We start from the raw sequence: 19,944 nt of genomic DNA, 5'->3' as shown, positions 1-19,944 counted from the left end.
GCTGCTTTAGTCCCAAATAACAAAGAGGGAACTTTTGAGTGGCCAAAGGCCCTGCACTGTGGTTGGCCTGACCAAGTTCTTCTCCCCATCCCGCAGTTTTAACATCCAGTGACCACCAGGGTGTTTCCCACTGGTAAAATTACCTAGTGCATGAGGTTTCTTGAGATTAAATATTATGTTTGTGCGCGGCTCACAGTAAACCTCACAAACATACGCAACTGTCTATATCAGCGGCTCTCAGAAGGCAGCGTCAGGCACGTGGGCCGGGGGGAGTCACCAGCAGACAGGGGGACTTTCTGGCTCCCGGTTCGTTAGCGGGCGGGACGAAGGTGGTCCCTCAACGCAGTGGACCCTGAATTCCCGACGGTCTCGGGCTAATTAGGAAACTAGGCAAACTCTTATCTTTCCTCCCTCCAGGAAGCTCTGCGTGGAGTGCGGGCCGGGGTCGCGCGTGAAGCCTCCCAGGAAACTCAAGACCTCCACAGTCGACAAGACCCAGACACACTGGGGAGCCGAAAACCACCACCGCTCCCCACCGCCCGGGAATTAGGGAACACGCGGCGCCAAAAATGTCCGTCCCACGGCGCAGGCGCCGCGAGCGCGGGCCGTGGATAGGCACTCCGGGAACCGCGCGCTCACGGCCCAATCAGCGCTGGCCTTGCACAAAGCGAGTCCCGCCCCTAGGCCGCCGCCACGAATCCCCTCCCCCCTTCTCTGGCCTCCTCTGCCCGCCCACTCCTGCCCGTGCCCCGCCCCGCGCCGTTCTCAGGTAGAGGCTCGCGATTGGCTTATGGGAGGGACGCGAACTCTGGTTGGTCGCGGCGGAGTCACGAGGGCGCCGTCGTCGCCTTTCCAGAGGCGATTACTGGGCAGGCTCAGTCTTTCGCCTCAGTCTCGAGCTCTAGCTGGCAGCCAAGCGTACGAGCTCTGCGATCAGCGGCCGCCATCGACGTTGCTTCGCTTCTTCTGGGCTCATCTGCGCCACTCGCTCGCCACACACTCCGCAGTCCTAAGCCGCTATCATGGTAAAGCTTGCAAAGGTAAGAGGCCTTGCCCGCGCGAGCACGGACGTCAAGGCCTGTTTTCCGAGGAGCGCGCGCGCGGCGCCGCCAGGAGGAGGGCCTGCGCACCACCCCGGGCGCCTTCGAGGGCGCCATAGTGCGGGAAGTCTCGCGCGATTAGCTGGGAGGTCTCGCGGCTTTTGGCTGTGTGGTAGCGACGTGAAGAGCTTCGGCAGGTGCGGCGGATGGTCGATGCGGCGGGGAGGGACTTGGGGGCTGAGCGCGGGAAGGGGGCGCTGGGCCCCGGACGGATGAGGCCAAACTCCTGCGACGGGCCCGAGCGGAGCCCCGCCTCCTGACGCATGTGCCCCGGCTCGCGGCCCGCCACGTGGGCCGCGCCGCGTGGGTCCTGGTGCCTGCTGAGGGCCCCGGGTCCTGGGGCGGAGAGCGGCGGCCCACGGGGTCTCAGCTCCGGGCGGGCGGCAGGTGGGCTCCGGAAGGAGGCCCTGCCGCGTGCTTTTTGCGCAGGGCTGCGCGCACATGGTGGCCTGCGACTTACCCCCACGTGGCCCTGCCGGGGATGAAAGGGGCGGGGTTGATAACCTGGGAAAGGAAAACTTAATGGAAGACTAAAGGTTAAGACGTGGATTTGTTTTTTTTTTAAGACTGCCTTAATTTAAATTCAGACAAGGGTGGTGGGATTAGGTGCCACAACTTACCCCAAAGGCTTTTTTAAGGTGGTTTTCCCCAGGTGAAGGGCCATGGATTGTTAGCTGTTACAGTGGTCCGATTGTAGGCGCTATTGAAAAATTGTGCCGCGATGCAAGGTTCGATTCTGGCTGGATGTATAGTTTTTAAAATGGGTGTGCTTAAAGGACGCAGCAAGAAGAGGCCGTTTTCTTGAAGTTGCGTTTTTATCCTAAGGTTGGATTTTGAAGAACTTGACAGGAAATATGTGGGAAGTTGAGAATTCACCTGTGTTACCATTGGTATGAAGAATAGTTTTTACGTTAATTATACTTAACAGTATGAAGAGCGGGTTCTGAGGGAGATGATTGCAGTTTTACTCTGAAGAATGGCCTGAAATGTGGGAGGTGTAATGTGTAATGCGTCTGTTTTAGGCCGGTAAAAATCAAGGTGACCCCAAGAAAATGGCTCCTCCCCCAAAGGAGGTAGAAGAAGATAGTGAAGATGAGGAAATGTCAGAAGATGAAGAGGATGATAGCAGTGGAGAAGAGGTAATTGTATATAGTTTAACGCAGAATTGTGTTAAACTACAAAATGGAGAGTTAAAAGCACGTGGTATTGGATGTCTGAAAATACTGGCAAAAAATAGGATTATATTCATTCATATATGACCTGTTGTAATGGTCCAGCGTTTCACAGAGTTTTTATTGACCTGTCAAGATACCATAAGACTAATGAACTTGAGAGGAAAGGTGTGGAGTTTTCATGTGCCCTCTGCAGGGCTTGGTGTGATATAATGCAGTAATATATTATTAGTTTTCCACTTTGAACACATTAGCCCCACATACCAGCTGGAGAAACAGCCTGGACAGTTAACTGTCCTGCGAGTGGCAGCTTTGAGCATTATATTTAGGTCTGAGGTTAGCCTTAACAGATTCTTCTAGTCTCTAAGTAGGATTAATTGGTCTTTGTTATCCTATATGGGCTTGGTAATACTAAACACTGTTAAAATGTGTGGATTGAGGGTTGCCACCTCCCATTGTGTTAGCACTTAATTAGCACTCCCAGCTACTGTTGGCTAGCTGCAAAGACACCTAATTGCTGTATTTGCTCATGTTTCTTATTTAGAATTTAATATTTTATTTTGACACACATAACCTGATAAAACCAATAGTTAACAAAATGTGGTTTTGAGTGTGACTTAAATGTAGATAAAACGACAGTTTTTTAATCAAGCCAATGTGTTCACTCTTTGTATTAATTTTGCAACGATTGACTGTACAGCTTGACTATTGGATGTTCATTTTCTCTTTGGTCCTAAGAATGAGCATTCAGTGAACTTTATTCCTCCACCCACTGTGAGAGCCCCAAATAATTTAATAACACTTAGCAGGTAGTCCTTTCTATGTGTAAGGCTTTTAATTACATATGTCAACTCAATCCTTAAAGCAACGTATAAAGTTGAGTTATTTTCAGATGGGGAAACTATTGAGGCTTAAAATTAAGTTTTAAAACTTTGCCTAAGCCCACGCAGTGGCATCCAGTCTATTTCAGAGTCCGTGTTAGGGTGTGCTGCCGAACTGTGACTTGAAGCGTACAGAAGGACATGTTACTTGACCCTGTAGTTTAACTTGCTAACATCTAGTGCATGTGGTCTTCATCTAGAGGCAGTGCTAGAATTTAGCATTCATTTATGGGACCAAGGCTCTCTTGAGTTTGGAAACAGGCCTATGTTGGTTTTTATTTATTCTTAAGGTTGTTATTCCTCAGAAAAAAGGCAAAAAGGCTACCACAACTCCAGCAAAGAAGATGATGGTTTCCCCAACAAAAAAGGTTGCAGTTGCCACACCGGCAAAGAAAGCAGTTGTCACCCCTGGCAAAAAGACAGCCGCTACGCCAGCCAAGAAGACAGTTACACCTGCCAAAGCAGTAGCAACACCTGGCAAAAAGGGAGCCACACCGGGCAAAGCATTGGTAGCAACCCCTGGTAAGAAGGGAGCAGCCGCTCCAGCCAAGGGAGCAAAGAACGGCAAGAATGCCAAGAAGGAAGACAGTGATGAGGAAGATGAAGATGACAGTGAAGAGGAGGAGGAGGAGGATGAAGAGGAGGATGAGGATGAATTCGAGCCTGCGGTGATGAAAGCAACTGCTGCTCCTGCCTCGGATGACGAGGATGAGGATGACGAGGATGACGGTGAAGACGACGATGAGGATGACGAGGATGATGAGGATGGTAAGGCATTGTGTTGGGAGTCCTTGGGCTCCTGTTTGCAAGATACATTAGGGGCGAGGCGTGGGTGGTAATGCTGTGCTCCTGACGACCTGGGGTGGGTTAGACAAGCATCATCCCAGGGTTTCTCTGGGCTGCTTGTGGTGCACTAGTGGTACCTGTGGTGCCTGTGAATGATTGCCTGCTCCTGAGTAACATGCTTCAAATAGCTCATCCTGTATTTTTCACAATGTAGAATTTTGCTTCCAAGTGATTTGTTAATTCTTGCCATAACAACTAAGCACAGTGGCATGGACAAGATTACATTCATTTTCCTTTGGCTTTTCCTAGGACTAGGAATAGAACTGGGATAATTCTGAGTTTTTGACGAGGTGGCTTCTCTTTCAGACTCAGAAGAAGAAGCTATGGAGACTGCAGCAGCCAAAGGAAAGAAAGGTCCAGCAAAAGCTGCTCCTGTGAAGGCAAAGAGCACTGCTGAAGATGAAGATGAGGAAGATGACGAGGAGGACGAGGAGGAGGATGAGGACGAGGAGGAGGAGGAGGACGAGGAGGACGAGGACGAGGAGGACGAGGAGGAGGAAGGTAATCGAGTTACAGGTTCTGAAGTGCATTGGCATGAGCTTTGTTTAAAGGAGATGCTTGAGGATGTGTGGCTACTTGTGGATGACATAGATTGTTTGATATCTTGACCAGAACTTGTCAAAGAAGCACCTGGAAAGCGAAAGAAGGAAATGGCCAAACAAAAAGCAGCTCCCGAAGCCAAGAAACAGAAAGTGGAAGGTAACTTAGAGAATTGGGAGGTGGGAAATAACACCTAATAGCACAAGTGATGAACAACAAAGGGACTTAATACTGAAACCTGATGTTATATTGCAATGTGCTGATGTGCTATGTACAGAAATAATTTGACTAATAGTCAAATATACTGGAAAATAGACTAATTTGAGTAAATTTTTTGTACAGCCACAGAACCAACTACATCTTTCAATCTCTTTGTTGGAAACCTGAACTTCAGTAAATCTGCTCCTGAATTGAAAACGGGTATCAGTGACCTTTTTGCGAAAAATGATCTTGCAGTTGTTGATGTCAGAATTGGTGTGTCTAGGTAAGTGTGGGGGAGCTATGCTGTAGTTCTGCACGATACTCGTGGGTCTGCTAATGCTTTTTCCTTCCCCTTTTAGAACCTTAGCCCATTATCCTTAATGTGAGTATGTTAAAGTCGTCAAAGATTAGACATTAATGAATTAAATCATTGGACTATAAAACTGTAAAGCCCCCAAATTGAAATTCCCATAATTTTCCTTAATTTTTGATACAGCACAGCCTAGTTTCTAATAATGAGATTTGATGCTTATTTTAGAAGTAGCTGTTAGACCTGAGAAGCCATAATAGTGAATGCTTTTAGTCAGACAGGATTTTCCTATCTTAGTGCTTAAACACGTTTTTTTGGTCATCTGCTATCAGTTGTTAAGGCGCAGTGTAACTAATGAAGATCTCAGAGGTGAACTTGCATCAGGTCTTGGTACTTAGATCCTGCCTGTAGCCTCAGCTTAAAAGAGCCTGACTCAGTTTTATTAATTGTATAGGTGCTTTTTAATCCTTGTTTGCACCGTCATATTAGTGTTGCTGCTTGCCCAGAATATGTGTTAACGTGGCTCTTGTTTGGTGGGTTTTTTTGTTTTTTCCCCCCACCTGTAATTTTTTTTGTCCTCTTCGCCTTAAAGGAAGTTTGGCTATGTGGATTTTGAATCTGCTGAAGACCTGGAAAAAGCCTTGGAACTCACTGGTTTAAAAGTCTTTGGCAATGAAATTAAACTAGAAAAACCAAAGGGAAAAGACAGTAAGAAAGGTATGTAAAGCTTTAGGTAATGATGATACTTGTTAATGACTATGTATCTAATCTAATGTAGACAAACCAGGGTAAGTAGTTTAACTTTTTTTCCTTTGGCTTCCTCATAATGTTGTGAGGATTAAATGAATTAGAATGTTAAATGTTTTCAACAGTGCCTGGCACTGCTTGCTAGACTTAATCAAAAAATAATTGGTTAGATGTACCTAAATTAATAGAGTCCTAAAAAAAAAAAAATGGAGTCCTTTCCTCACTGGACCTAGAGCAGATCCCTAACTACTCCTTTTGCATCTTTTACCCTTCTCTGTATGCACTTGTCACATTTTAAGTGTGTGTTTATGATCTTTTTAATTTTTTTAAGTAAAAAAAATTTTTTGGGCCATGCCGTGCAGCTTGCAGGATGCTAGTTCTGCGACCAGGGATCGAAGCGTGCCCCCCTGCAGTGGGAGCTCTGAGTCCCAACCACTGGACCGCCAGGGAATTCCGTACACTTTCTTGATTTTTAATGATATTTTTAATTGAAAAATACTGAACATCTCTTCTATATACAACATAATATTTAGCTGTATTTTAAATATTCAGTGCATAGTTTGTTGTCAGCTGTGACAGCAGTTTGTTTTGTCACTGCTATATCTCCATAATAGCAGAGTGCCTCCTACTTGTAGAAACTCTTTTTTTTAATTTTTAACCTTTTTATTTTATTTTTTTGGCTGTGCTGTGTGGCACACAGGATCTTAGTTCCCTGACCAGGGATCCAACCCGTGCCCCCTACGTTGGGAACGCAGAGTCTTAACCACTGGACGGCCAGGGAAGTCCCTCAAAATTATTTCTTAAACAGAACTTTTACATTGGTCAGTCTTTGGTGATCTTTGGGGGAAGAATCGTCTTTTAAGCCATCCAGTTCATTTTTGTGTTTTTTAATCTAGAACGAGATGCGAGAACACTTTTGGCTAAAAATCTTCCTTATAAAGTTACTCAGGAAGAATTAAAAGAAGTGTTCGAAGATGCTGTGGAGATCAGATTAGTCAGCAAGGATGGAAAGAGTAAAGGGTATGTTTTGTGTCTACTGCAGTGTTTCATTAAAATTAATGAACTTTACTAATTTATAAAAGAAATGTTGATTTAATTTTCCTGTGTTTGTGATTTTGGGCAAATTAATTATTCTGTAACCTATGTCAGTCACCCATCTGTACAGTGGGGATAATGTACTTTAAATTAAGTGATAAAATAGTGATTTTATCGTAAGATGAGCTGATGTATAAAATACTATACATGTGCCTAGCTTACAGTAAATGTTTTGGAAATAATTGTGATTATTGTAGTGAGGTGGACTTAATGTGAACAAATTTTCTAGAAGTGTTTGGCAAACTTTCTGTAGTGGGAGGAAAGTTTAAATTGAAAAGTGGAAGATGGCACAAACCTTGGAACATTTCAATTACTATAAAACAAAGGACATTTTTATTGTACTCATCTGAAATATGGGCATATTGCTGAGATTAAAAACATCTGTGTTAGAGAATTAATATGGTTTTAAAAATCAAGTGAGTTCTTAATGTTTTTTCCTTTTGTAGGATTGCTTATATTGAATTTAAGACAGAAGCTGATGCAGAGAAAACCTTGGAAGAAAAGCAGGGAACAGAGATAGATGGGCGATCCATTTCCCTGTACTATACCGGAGAGAAAGGTCAAGGTCAAGACCATAGAGGTGGAAAGAATAGCACTTGGACTGGTAAGAATTTATAGGCTTCCTACAGGGTTCTGGAATTGATGGAGGGAAAAGAAATCCTTTGCATCTTTATCCTTTATAAAGTTGACTGATAAATTGGATGGAGATGTAGATCAGCAAGTTATACCTGTATTTGTAATTGAGTGTCTTGAATGAGGGTTATATGAAATTTTTGTACTAGAACACAGATAAATCTAGCTTCCTTTGCATGTTTTATACTGTAAAGGACTTAGATCTTGTGCATTTAAAAATTAGAATATGCTGGGAAGACACAGGGCTGTAGTCAGCTTACATCTGAACAGTAGGAGTGGAAGGAAGCAGCATGTAACAGTACATAGTAGCTACGTGATATGTTGAGTACCAGGTAGGGTTCCACTTGTATCAACATTGGTGTGTTAACTCTCCCAAGCACAGAGATTCTTTAAGAACAATGTATAGCCGTGACTGACGTTGGGAACTACTGCTTCAGTCTTAATTTGACATCTCTTTATTTGTAGGTGAATCAAAAACCCTGGTTTTAAGCAACCTCTCCTATAGTGCAACGGAAGAAACTCTTCAGGAAGTATTTGAGAAGGCAACGTTTATCAAAGTGCCCCAGAACCAAAGTGGCAAATCTAAAGGGTAAAATAATTAGTATCTTTATGTTGTCAGTTACAGGCTTTTAAGAGTATCTTGTGGAGGTAAAATCATGTTCTTCTGGCCATTAGTAGAAGCTGCACCATTGAAGTGTTTGAAGAAAAAGGCTTGGTGGCATCAGAGGAGCCGTGTGCTTGGTAACTTACTCTAAATGTTGACTCTTTATCCTCAGGTATGCATTTATAGAATTTGCATCATTTGAAGATGCTAAAGAAGCTTTAAATTCATGTAATAAAAGGGAAATTGAGGGCAGAGCCATCAGGCTGGAGTTGCAAGGACCCAGGGGACAACCTAATGCAAGAAGCCGTAAGTTAACTTCATTAACAGGATGTTGTTTGTGGTTGCGTCCTCAGATCTAGAACGTTTGTTTCTGTTGCTGCTGAGTAAATGATACTGGATATGATGACTGATTATCTGAGAAATAACTGATGAAATCTCAAGAAAAGTCCTCTAGATAGTCAAGTTCTGATCCAGCGAAGTCAACACTGAGCAGCACATTTGCCAGGGGTTTACTGTCTTGTATGGTGTTTGTAGCTGCCTGGTTTAGAACTACTTTCACTTGCTTGGGTCGCTGCTTCTCCTGTTTTCCATAAAAGATTCTCAACTCCTCTGGTGATCAGTGTAAACTTGACATGGCATTTGGTCTAAGCCCTTCGCTTTAAACGTTAGTTGACCAAGTTGCTTTTATCCAGACACTCGAGGTGAAATGCTACTACCTTTTGCTAAGATGAGCATTCTTAGCCAGTAGTCAGATACTAGACTGCAACATGCAAGTCCAGCATGCTGTCATAAATTGTGACTTTAATAAAAAGTACAATTTTTATTTTTCCTTTCCCAGAGCCATCCAAAACTCTGTTTGTCAAAGGTCTGTCTGAGGATACTACAGAAGAGACATTAAAGGAGTCGTTTGACGGCTCTGTTCGTGCAAGGATAGTCACTGACCGGGAGACTGGATCCTCTAAGGGGTAAGTAAGATGCAGGGAACGTGTGGCGTCCACCAGGTGGAGAGTTCCCACCTAAGACGTCTTCTCATTGAGCTCCTTTCTGTCGATCGGTGACAGTTTAGGATTCGCACGAGAAGAAGAGACAATTCACAGAGCTAGCATTGTTGCCTTCTGTCTTCACAGAGGTATATTCAGCTGTTTTGTGGGACATTCTGTTTCAGCTTTCCATAGGGAACTGCCCTCATCTGGGTCTTGCCCCAGCTAAGCGTCACCATCCAATATGTGGGAGTAACTTGACATTTGTTCCACATGTTGGCTTTATAATGGGCGATTTCGTTTGGTGTTTTTAGGTTTGGTTTTGTAGACTTCAACAGCGAGGAAGAGGCCAAAGCTGCCAAGGAGGCCATGGAAGATGGTGAAATCGATGGAAACAAAGTTACTTTGGACTGGGCCAAGCCTAAGGGTGAAGGTGGCTTCGGTGGCCGAGGAGGAGGCCGAGGTGGCTTCGGTGGCCGAGGAGGAGGCCGAGGTGGCGGCCGAGGTGGATTTGGAGGCCGAGGCCGGGGAGGCTTTGGAGGTAAGGGGCGCGGTGGCCACCCAGCTGTGTGTGCCAGGTAGCCGTGGCAGTGCACTCCTGGACCTGAGCCTGCAGGCCCTGGTTCCTGCACCAGTCCCCACTCATCCTGCTGGGGAGGGCATGGCTGGCAGCTTTGCAGCCACTCTTCAGTGACGGCTTGCCTTCCTGCAGGGCGAGGAGGCTTCCGAGGAGGCAGAGGAGGAGGAGGAGGAGACCACAAGCCACAAGGAAAGAAGACGAAGTTCGAATAGTTTCTTCTATCCCTGTCTTCCCCTCTTCCATTTGAAAGAAAGGACTCTGAGGTTTTTACTCTGTTACCTGCTCAATGACAGAGCCTTCTGAGGACATTCCAAGACAGTATACAGCCCTGTGGTCTACTTGGAAATCCGTATAGATAACATTTCAAGGGAGATAACCCTGTTGGTGTTGACTGGATATTCGTATAAACTTTTTAAAGAGATGAGTGATAGAGCTAACCCTTATCTGTAAGTTTTGAATTTATATTGTTTCCTCCCATGTACAAAACCATTTTTTTCCTACGGAGTTTTTTGGTTTTGTTTTTGTTTTTTTGCGTTGGTGGGTTATAAAGGAAAGCAGAATGTTTTATCATGATTTTTGCTTTAGCAACTTTGGGACAAATTAAAAGTCCTAAACTCTGGTGCCAGACTTGTACTTCCTGTCCTAGAGTGTTTCTCCTGGAATACACTGAGAGTGGAGCATGGCAAATCAGTTCTGCCACTCCGGATCTCACCCCCTGTGAAAATGCTTATGCTTTGGTTTCAAGTATCCCAGCCATAAGTTTTTGCAGCCCTGTGTATGTCACGTGAAAGGCTCATTGGAAGTCCACTGTGGCCTTAGCCCACTTAGAAACAGGCCTGAGGGGTCAGGTGTCCTGAAAAAGTGCTTTGGAAAGAGGGCCAGGAGCACTTTAGTCCGGCCTTGTTTAGGTGGGTGCGAGAGCGACGACTGATGAGTGTACTTCCTGCTGGGTGCGTGGGCCAAAACGGAGGCTTTGGCACTGTGAGGCTGGAGAGGAAGCTACCGGTCTAGCCGATGGACCTGGTATCTTTTGTAATTCCCCCAGCACCCTCAGGTTAAACCAACAAGAAAGGCCTTTGGTTTTGCGCTATGATGAGAACGTGGACATTCTGGCTTGTTAAGCATTCCCTTGCCCACCCCCCACTTCTAGTAAAAGGTCACATGAGAGGCCTAGGTCAAGCGATTAACATGATGTATTTAGTTGAAAAATGGTGCGCAAGATGGTACAGAATGAAAATGCCAACTGAAAAATCCGGTACTGGTAGACTAGAGGGCAAACTAAAGGATTTGAATTAGCTTAGTTTTGGCCTGGTTATGAGTTTGCTGGCAGGATGAGGGAATCTAAACCTTGTGCATATCACGCACCACTCAACCAAGTCAAGTCCGTTGTAAGTACTAAAGGCGCAGACCAGGACAAATAACCTGGTTTGAAGGGGTGGAAGATTGGAAGTTTAGGTGCTGCTGGGAAGAAAAATCAAGCCAGCAGAGGGACATCCTCTGGTCAGGCAAACCTAAAAGCTAAAATGAGCCATTGGAGAGCCTACAGCTCAGGGAACTCTACTCGGTGCTCTGTGGTGACCTAAATGGGAAGGAAATCCACAAGAAGGGGGATATATGTATACGTATAGCTGATTCACGTTGCTGTACAGTAGAAACTAACACAACATTGTAAAGCAACTATACTCTGATAAAAATTAAAAGCAAAATAATGAACCCTTGGTAGCCTATATTTTTCTAGAATTAAAAGTTTAATTAGTTGGAGCCCATTAGGGCTACTCCTGAGTTAAAGTATGTTACGTCTTAAAGCAACGCTGAGTAGAGTTTTAGCTGAGCATGTGAAAAGTTAAGTCATTCATAGCAGCTCAGTCTGTCCCAAACTGGAATTTGAAGAAGGGGCCTGTGAGATTGGTCTTTGGGTCTGCAGGGCCTTCTCCATTACCCCGCAGCTGTCTTCCGGGTTTAAACCTGAAAGCATAGTGCACTTTTCGGCCATCTAGGAATGTGAATTAGCATTTGCCAGCTTGGCAGAGCCAGTGCTTATTCATACTTGTATTCACTTTTAAGACCCTGTGGTGATGGGGGGGGGGTTCTCTTTGGCAGGGGGGGCTGAACCTGACCCTGCTAGCAGCCCAGTTGGAGGAGTTCTTGGCTCCTAGGGTAGGCCCTGCATTGAGATAAGTCTGAACCCACCTTGCTAACCCACTGGCAGTCAATGGTGCTGGTAGTGTGCCAGGCGTTTACCTCAGCCTCTCTGTAACCGGCTGTGGGGCAAGACACGAGCAGAAAAATAGGATTCTTTCTTCCTAACTGCTGTTTTTCTTTCAAGTGAAGGAAACAGTCCAGCCCTGTGTCTTACTAGTCATTCCAGCCAGGGGTATTATGCCGACTTCCAGTGAAAGGAAGATGAGGATGGAGGGTGGTTGCCCTTTACGATGGCAGAAGAGCTCTAGGACTTGCACGGAGGGAGTCCTGCAGACTTAATCCTAGGCCTGCCTGCTTCCTCTGGTTTCTGGTTTGGGTTGGGTGAGGGTTTTGCAGCCATTTTAGGAAAGCAGCTCCCTACGGCAAATGGTTGTCGCCACTTCCACCATCCTTCCAGCAGGTGGCAGCACATCCACAAGGATGTGGGCACCTGACAGGCGTCGAGAAGGAAGCCGAAGATTGTCTCAGGCCAATGGGTCTTCAACTCCAAACTCAATCTATGTAGTGATAGGGTCTGGGAATCTGCAGGAAGTGCACTCAGCACACAGAGATGGTGTGGAATCTCCGCCAGAAAAGTGGATTCCACTTTTTGTAGTTGGGTACAAGAACTACAGTTTGTTGAATGCTTGTCCTGTGCTCTTATCTCAGAGTTGTCCCATTTACCCATACTTGGCCCACTAATTACTTCATTGTAACCCAATCTTTGTCTGACCTCAGCCTTAAAAAGTGCCAAAGCTACTTCCCTGGTGGCACAGTGGTTGAGAGTCCGCCTGCCGATGCAGGGGACATGGGTTCGTGCCCCGGTCCGGGAGGATCCCACATGCCGCGAAGCGGCTGGACCCGTGAGCCATGACCGCTGGGCCTGTGCGTCCGGAGCCTGTGCTCCGCAGTGGGAGAGGCCGCGACAAGTGAGAGGCCCGCACACCGCAAAAAAAAAAAAAAAAAAAAAAAAATGTAAAAAGTGCCAAAGCTTTTCTCATCCCAAGAGAGCTTGTCTCCTGAGCCTACCTCCCTGCCTAGCCGTTCCCTCTAGCCTTTATTGCCAGACTTCGAGAAGGACCACACTCCTGCCTCCCACTTTGCCTCCAGTAGTGTGGCTTCTGTCCCCACCCCAGCACTGAGTTCGTTAAGGGTGCCAGTGACCAAAGGCTGCAAATCCAGTGGTTGGTCCTCCCCTAGTTTATGGCTTCCCTGCAGCACCTGACATTCCTCCTGCCCACCTGCAACGTCCTTTTCTCCCATGGTTAGGAAAAGGGTGGAGGCTCTGTGACAGTAGGATGAAGAGGGATGAGAACAAATAAACCTGGGAGTAGAGCCTCCCAACAGGATTTTATCCAATTAATATATGTGAGCCAGTGGCTGTTCCTCCACATCAGGTAACCCCGTCATTGGAGGAGAAAGACTTTACTGCTGGTCCTTCGACATGGAAATGTGAAAAGAACACTCGTGTTCCTGCCAACCTCTGAGTGGAGGGACTTGGGTTTTATTTACTGTTCTGTCTCATGGGCCTAGGACAGTCCCTGACACATAGTAGGTAATGAAGGAATCCTGGAGAAACTCCTTCCCTCAACTGCAGGAAACCTATGGCAGCAGCAGGAGGGACTCTAAGGCCAGGAGTTCTTAACGTACATTTTTCAAGTTCTTAACATTTTTGTGTTGGGAGTTCTTTTGGGAGTCTGGCAAAGCTTTTGAAACCTTTTCAGAATAATGTTTTCAAATGCTTTTTTTTTTAAAGCATTATAAGGGAAATCAAGTATATTGAAAAAAATTTTTTTTTTTTTTTTTGCGGTACGCGAGCCTCTCACTGCCCTGGCCTCTCCCGCTGCGGAGCACAGGCTCCAGACGCGCAGGCTCAGCGGCCATGGCTCACGGGCCCAGCCGCTCCGCGGCACGTGGGATCCTCCCGGACTGGGGTACGAACCCGCGTCCCCTGCATCAGCAGGCGGACTCTCAACCACTGTGCCACCAGGGAAGCCCAGAAAAAAGTTTTTAAAATATTAAAGTACATCATTTGTGATAGAATTGTGTATATGTTCACTAATACATTAAGTAAGATGTATTTACATTTTTTAAATTTGTAGTTGCTTTACAATTGTACAGTGAAGTGAATCAGCTATATGTATACATATATCCCCTCCCTCTTGGACCTCCCCCTCCACAAGATGTATTTACATTTAAAATACAGTTAGGGATTTTGGTTCTGGTAATGATGGAGTGGCTTGTAACAGACTAACCCTCCTGTTGATAATTATAAACTCGACAAAATATAAGAATCAACTTCTGAAGGTGTTGAAGACCAAACAATACCAGATAGAAACTGGAGCAGAAACCATCCTTGAAAGAAGGTAAGGACACGGGAGGAGATACATGTTTAACCATCTTTCCCCTCAAGGGTACCCAACCCTGCACCCCAATTAGCATGAACCTTTGGGCATAGAGTTTAAGCAGAAAGGGAGTCTTACTAAACTGAGAAGTCAGGTTGGAGTTTGAGTCTGGAAACTTTCCTGAAGATGAGGGAGACAGAGAAGAAAGCCATAAAATATGCACACAAGTTGCCTTCAGATTCTTGGCCGAGTCCTAAATTGATGAGCAGAGCAAGAGTGTCGAGCACAGGGGAAAACAAGGGAAAGGTGAAATTGCCGGCTACAGGTTCCAGCACACACCTGGTGCTGGAGAGAAGTTTGAAGTTCAAGTTCTGCCCAGTTAGAGGTGTTTGATAAACACTTAAGCTTTTCTTTGAAACTCAGAAGAATCATACTTCAGAAGTAACAGCACGTTCCAGGCCCATGGATTAAACCCTAGGACTAAGGGCAAAATGCAAAACTAAGATAGACTAGCCCTAACAAAACCTAAAGCCTAAAACAAAGCCCCCACGTAATCAGTGGGGGAATCTGTTGGGAATTTAATTGCCTACTAGAACAAAATCCAACAGTGTTCAGGGGACGGTGACAATCCAAACTGCAACATGTCATACATAATGTCCAGTAACAAAAAGGTAACTAACTATACATGCAGTGAAGTATGAAAATGTCCAAAATCGAGAAAAAAGCAAACAACTCATGTTGAAATTTGTAAGCAAGGACTTTAATCGTTGTAAATATGTTAAAGAATTTACAGGAAAAGATAAATGAAGAAATGGGGAATTTCTGGAGAGAGATGGAGACTGAGAACCAAATGGAAATCCTAGAACTGAAAACAATATATTAAAAAATTCACTAGAAAGGCTTAGCAGCAGGAGAAAATATCAGTAAACTAGAAGATAGACCAATAGTAATATAGAGGTCAAAGCATGCTACCCCAAAATATGATATCATAGCATATTAAATATTTCAAGCTGAAGGAATTTGAGAAACAGCAGGTGCAGGAAGGACTTACAGAGCTTCCCCTGAAGCAAGTCATAGAACCCTCATATGAGAGGTGCCCTCCTTATACCCGGAGGAAAGGATCACCCTTATCTCTGAAGACAGAGGGACACCAAGAGGGAATTTGAAGGAACAGGCCTTGCTGTTTCCCCCCGTTTACCACACTCAGTTCATACCCTTTTTTGGGGGGTTCTATCATATTTTTCCACAACTCTCCACCCTTCATCAAATCTAACATAAAAATACTAAGGTTTAAGCACTTCTTCAGGTTTTCATTTCCTTATGAAGGCTCCCACATCATGTAAGACCTATATTAAATAAATTTGTGTGCTTCTCTCTTTTTAACCTGTCTTTTGTTACAGGGCTCCAGCCAAGAACTTAGAAGGGTAGAGGGAAAAGGTATTTTTCCTCCCCTACATGATCCAAACTGAAGCTCAAAGAAAAAAGGTTGGGAGAAAAATGAACAGAACCTCAATGACAATACCAAACTGTCCATCATGTGTAATTGATCCCAAGAAGGAGAGGAAAGAATGAGTGGGCAGGAATAAATCTCTTAGAAAAGTAATGGCTTAAAAATATCTAAATTGACGAAAAACAACCTACAGACCCAAGAAGAAAGTCATACACACCTCAGCACATCATAACTGAATTGCTGAACAACAAAGATAAAGCCAGACAAGAAAGACCCATTATGTGCAAAGGAACATCTATAGGAATGATGGCTAAGTCTCATCAGGAAAATTATAAGACAATGGATGATATCTTTAAAGTGCTAAAGGAAAAATATCAATCTAGAATTCTAAATCTACAAGGTATTCTTCAAAAATAAAGGAGAAATAAGTCATTTTCAAACAAATGAAGCCGGGAGAACTCATCACCAGTAAGTACACTTGCATTTCAAAAAATGCTAAAGAAAGGTTTTCATGCCGAAGGGGAATGATATCAGCTGGTAAACTGCATCTTCCAGAAGAAATAAAGAGCACTGGAAATGGTAAATAATTTATCCTTTGAAAGGTAGTCTTTGTCTAAGGCAAAAAACATACACATATATTCTGGGGTTTATAATATATGTAAAAGTAAAGTACATGACAAAAATAGCAGAAACTAAGGGAAGTAGGTCAGTGAAGTTATATGATTTTAAGATTCTAGCATTACACTTAAGCTAGTATAATGTTAATTTAAGGTAAGCAGTGATAAGTTAAAGATGAGTATTGTAATCCCTAGAGCAAACATTAAATAAAATAATACAAGCCAATAGAGAATATGGAATATTAATTCCAAAGATGTGAAATGTGGGCTTCCCTGGTGGCACAGTGGTTGAGAGTCCGCCTGCTGATGTGGGGGACACGGGTTCGTGCCCCGGTCCGGGAAGGTCCCATGTGCCGCGGAGCGGCTGGGCCCGTGAGCCATGGCTGCTGAGCCTGCGCGTCCGGAGCCTGTGCTCCGCAACGGGAGAGGCCACAACAGTGAGAGGCCCGTGTACCGCAAAAAAAAAAAGAAGGAAAGACGTGAAATGTTAAAAAATAACCCCAAATAAGGTAGAAGAACAAGGATTAGATGGGATACTAGAAAACAAATAATGGAATGATAGTTTATTTAAACTCAATCATACCAATAATTACAGTAAATGAAGATGGACTAAACGAAAGGTAGAGATTGTCAAACTGGATGAAAAACACAAGAACTAACTATAAGCTATTTATAAGAGGTGCCCATTAAATACAAAGAAAAAGGTTGACATAAAAAGATGGAAAGGAATATACCATGAAAACGCCAGGCGTAAGAAATCTGTTGTGGCTATATCAATGTCAGACAAAGTAGATTTCAAAACGAGGAGGATAGGGCTTCCCTGGTGGCGCAGTGGTTGAGAGTCCGCCTGTCGATGCAGGGGACACGGGTTCGTGCCCCGGTCTGGGAAGATCCCACATGACGCGGAGCGGCTGCGCCCGTGAGCCATGGCTGCTGAGCCTGCGCGTCCGGAGCCTGTGCTCCGCAACGGGAGAGGCCACAACAGTGAGAGGCCCACGTACCGCAAAAAAACAAAAAACAAAACAAAACGAAAAACCGAGGAGGATAACCAAAGATAAAGAGCATCGTTTCATAATGAAAAAAAGGTCAATTTATCAGAAATGTATAGCGATCCTAAATGTATATTAATAACAGTCTTACAATATGTGAAGCAAAAATGGACAGACCTAAAAGGAAAAATCGACGAATTTGCAAATCACAGTTGCAGATTTTAACACTTCTCACTTAGTAATAGATAAAGTAAGTAGACAAGTATCAGTAGTGATGGAAGAATTGAACGCTGTTTAGCCAATTAGACCTAACAATGTGAGGATACACATTCAAGTGCACATTGAACATTCACCAGAATATTCTAGGCCACCAAACAAAGCTCAAGAAATTTCAGACTGAAAAACATATGTAGCGTATTCTCTGGCGCAATAGAAATAAATTAGAAATTGATAACAACAAGACAACTAGAAAATCCCTAAATATTTGGACATTAAGTGCACTTCTGAAAAACCCTTCTGAATGGGTCAAAGTAGAAATCAAAAGAAAAATTAGATGATACTACAAAAAAATTAAGAAAATTAATTAAGAAAATTAATCTCAAAATAAGCAGAAAAAGGGAATAATAAAAATAAGAATGAAAATGATATAGGAAAATCAAGGCAAAAGTTGGTTCACTGGAAGGATGAAAAGGATTAGTGTAATTGATAGCAAGACTGATAAGAAAAAAGAAATGAAAAGACAAATAGCCAATAAATTTAACAACTTAGACAAAATGAGCAAATTCTTTGAAAACACAACTTTCCAAGACTGACACAAAAAGAAATGGAACATCTGAATAGCTAATCCCTACATCTACTGAAAACATTGAACTCATCATTCAAAACCTTCCCACAAAGAAAATCCCAGGCCCACATGGCTTTGTAAATAAATTCTATCAAATGTTTAAAGAAGAAACAACACCAATCCTAACCTATTTCAGAAAATACAGGAAGGAAGAATTTCCAATCTGTTTTATGAGTGCTGATACCAAAGTATGAGAAGGACATTACAAGAAAAATACCCCAATATCCTTCATGAACATAAACATAAAATCCTTTTAATATTAGCAAGTTAAATGTAGAAATATATTTAAATGATAATACATCATGACCAAGTGGGGTGTATCCTTAATTCAAAGTTGATTAAGGTTTGAAAGTCAATGTAATTCACCACATTATAGGATAAATGAGAAAATACAATTGTCCAAATAAAAGTAAAAAGAAATTTATCAACATTCAATAATCAACATTCATAATAAACAAAGCTTGACAACCTTTAACAAACTGATGAACATCTATGAAAAACCTACCACTAACATCATGTTACATAGTGAAATGTCGAATATTTTTTCCCTAAGATAATGAACAAGGCAAGGATGTCTGCTCTCATTATTTCTACTTAATATTGTATTGGAAGTCCAGTGCAATTAGGCAAGGAAAATAAATAAAAAGGCATAAAGATTGGGAAGCAAGAGGGAATTCACTGGCGGTCCAGTGGTTAGGACTTGGTGCTTTCGCTGCCAGGACCTGGGTTCAATCCCTGGTGGGGGAACTAAGATCCCACAGGCCGCCCGTGGCGTGGCCAAAAAAAAAAAAAAGAAAAATATTGGGTAGCAAGAACTAAAGTTCTTTATTCACACATGATATGATTGTCTATGTAGCAAAATAACAAGGAATCGTCCAAAATACTATCACTAAAAAGAAAAATTTTTATAAAGTTTACAAGGATTTATATAACAAGGATCAACATATAAAAACCAGTTGTATTTATGAACAAATCATTAAGCAATTGGAAAATATAAAACATTTTAACTACAATTTATAATTGCATTAATAAAAACAAAATACTTAAGTAAATTCAATGAAAGATGAGCAGGACATTGTGAAAAGAAATTAAATAAATAACTGGAGAGATACACCATGTTTGTGGATTGGAAGACTCAATATTGTTAAGATGTCGATCTTCTCCACATTTATAGATTCAACCCAATCATCATAATCTCAGCAAACTTTTTTACAGAAATTGACAGCATAAGTTTTTTTGGAGGGGGCCGTGCCGCACGGCATATGGGATCTTAGTTTCCTGACCAGGGATTGAACCTGTGCCCCCTGCAGTGGAATTTCGGAGTCTTAACCACTGGACCTCCAGGGAAGTCCCAACAACATCATTTTAAAACTTATATGGAAATGCAAGGGACTAGAATAGCCAAACGGTCTTGAAAAATAAAAGAAAGCCAGAGGACTTATACTAAATAATTTCAAAATTTATTATAAAGCTACAGTAATCAGGGCACTGTGTTACTATTTTAAGGATAAATATATAGAAAATGAGACAGACTAGAAAGTCCAGAAATAATTCCTCATATACACAGTCAGATGATTTTTGATAAAGGTCCTAAGACATTTAATGGGGAGAAGATAGCCTTTTTAACAAGTGGGTTTTAAAAAACTAGGTATTCATATTTTAGAAAATGAACCTTGACTTTACTTCACCCTATATATGAAAATAATTCACAATGGATCACAGGCCTAAATACAAGACCTAAAACTATAAAGCTTCTAGAAGAAAACAAAGGAGAATGTCTTTATGACTTAAGGATAGGGAAAGATTTCTTAGGACACAAATGGTATTTA

General features: G+C 43.1%; 1 protein-coding gene across 1 annotated transcript; it reads left to right on the top strand.

Moving 5' to 3' along the window:
- Positions 1-878: 878 nt before the first annotated feature.
- On the top strand, positions 879-10,126 carry NCL (nucleolin). The gene is made up of 14 exons (XM_082841827.1): positions 879-1,040; positions 2,123-2,239; positions 3,444-3,921; positions 4,306-4,500; positions 4,612-4,698; positions 4,882-5,023; positions 5,643-5,767; positions 6,694-6,817; positions 7,339-7,496; positions 7,991-8,114; positions 8,302-8,435; positions 8,968-9,094; positions 9,424-9,650; positions 9,822-10,126. The coding sequence occupies exons 1-14, from the start codon at positions 1,023-1,025 to the stop codon at positions 9,899-9,901; spliced, it is 2,136 nt and encodes a 711-aa protein (XP_082697953.1). The 5' UTR covers positions 879-1,022; the 3' UTR covers positions 9,902-10,126.
- Positions 10,127-19,944: the final 9,818 nt, after the last annotated feature.

The sequence above is a fragment of the Leucopleurus acutus genome (assembly GCF_964270905.1).
Source record: "Leucopleurus acutus genome assembly, chromosome: 6".
NCBI lineage: Eukaryota > Metazoa > Chordata > Mammalia > Artiodactyla > Delphinidae > Leucopleurus > Leucopleurus acutus.
The sequence above is the reverse complement of the archived record's forward strand: the minus strand, read 5'-3'. Positions and strand labels throughout refer to the sequence as shown.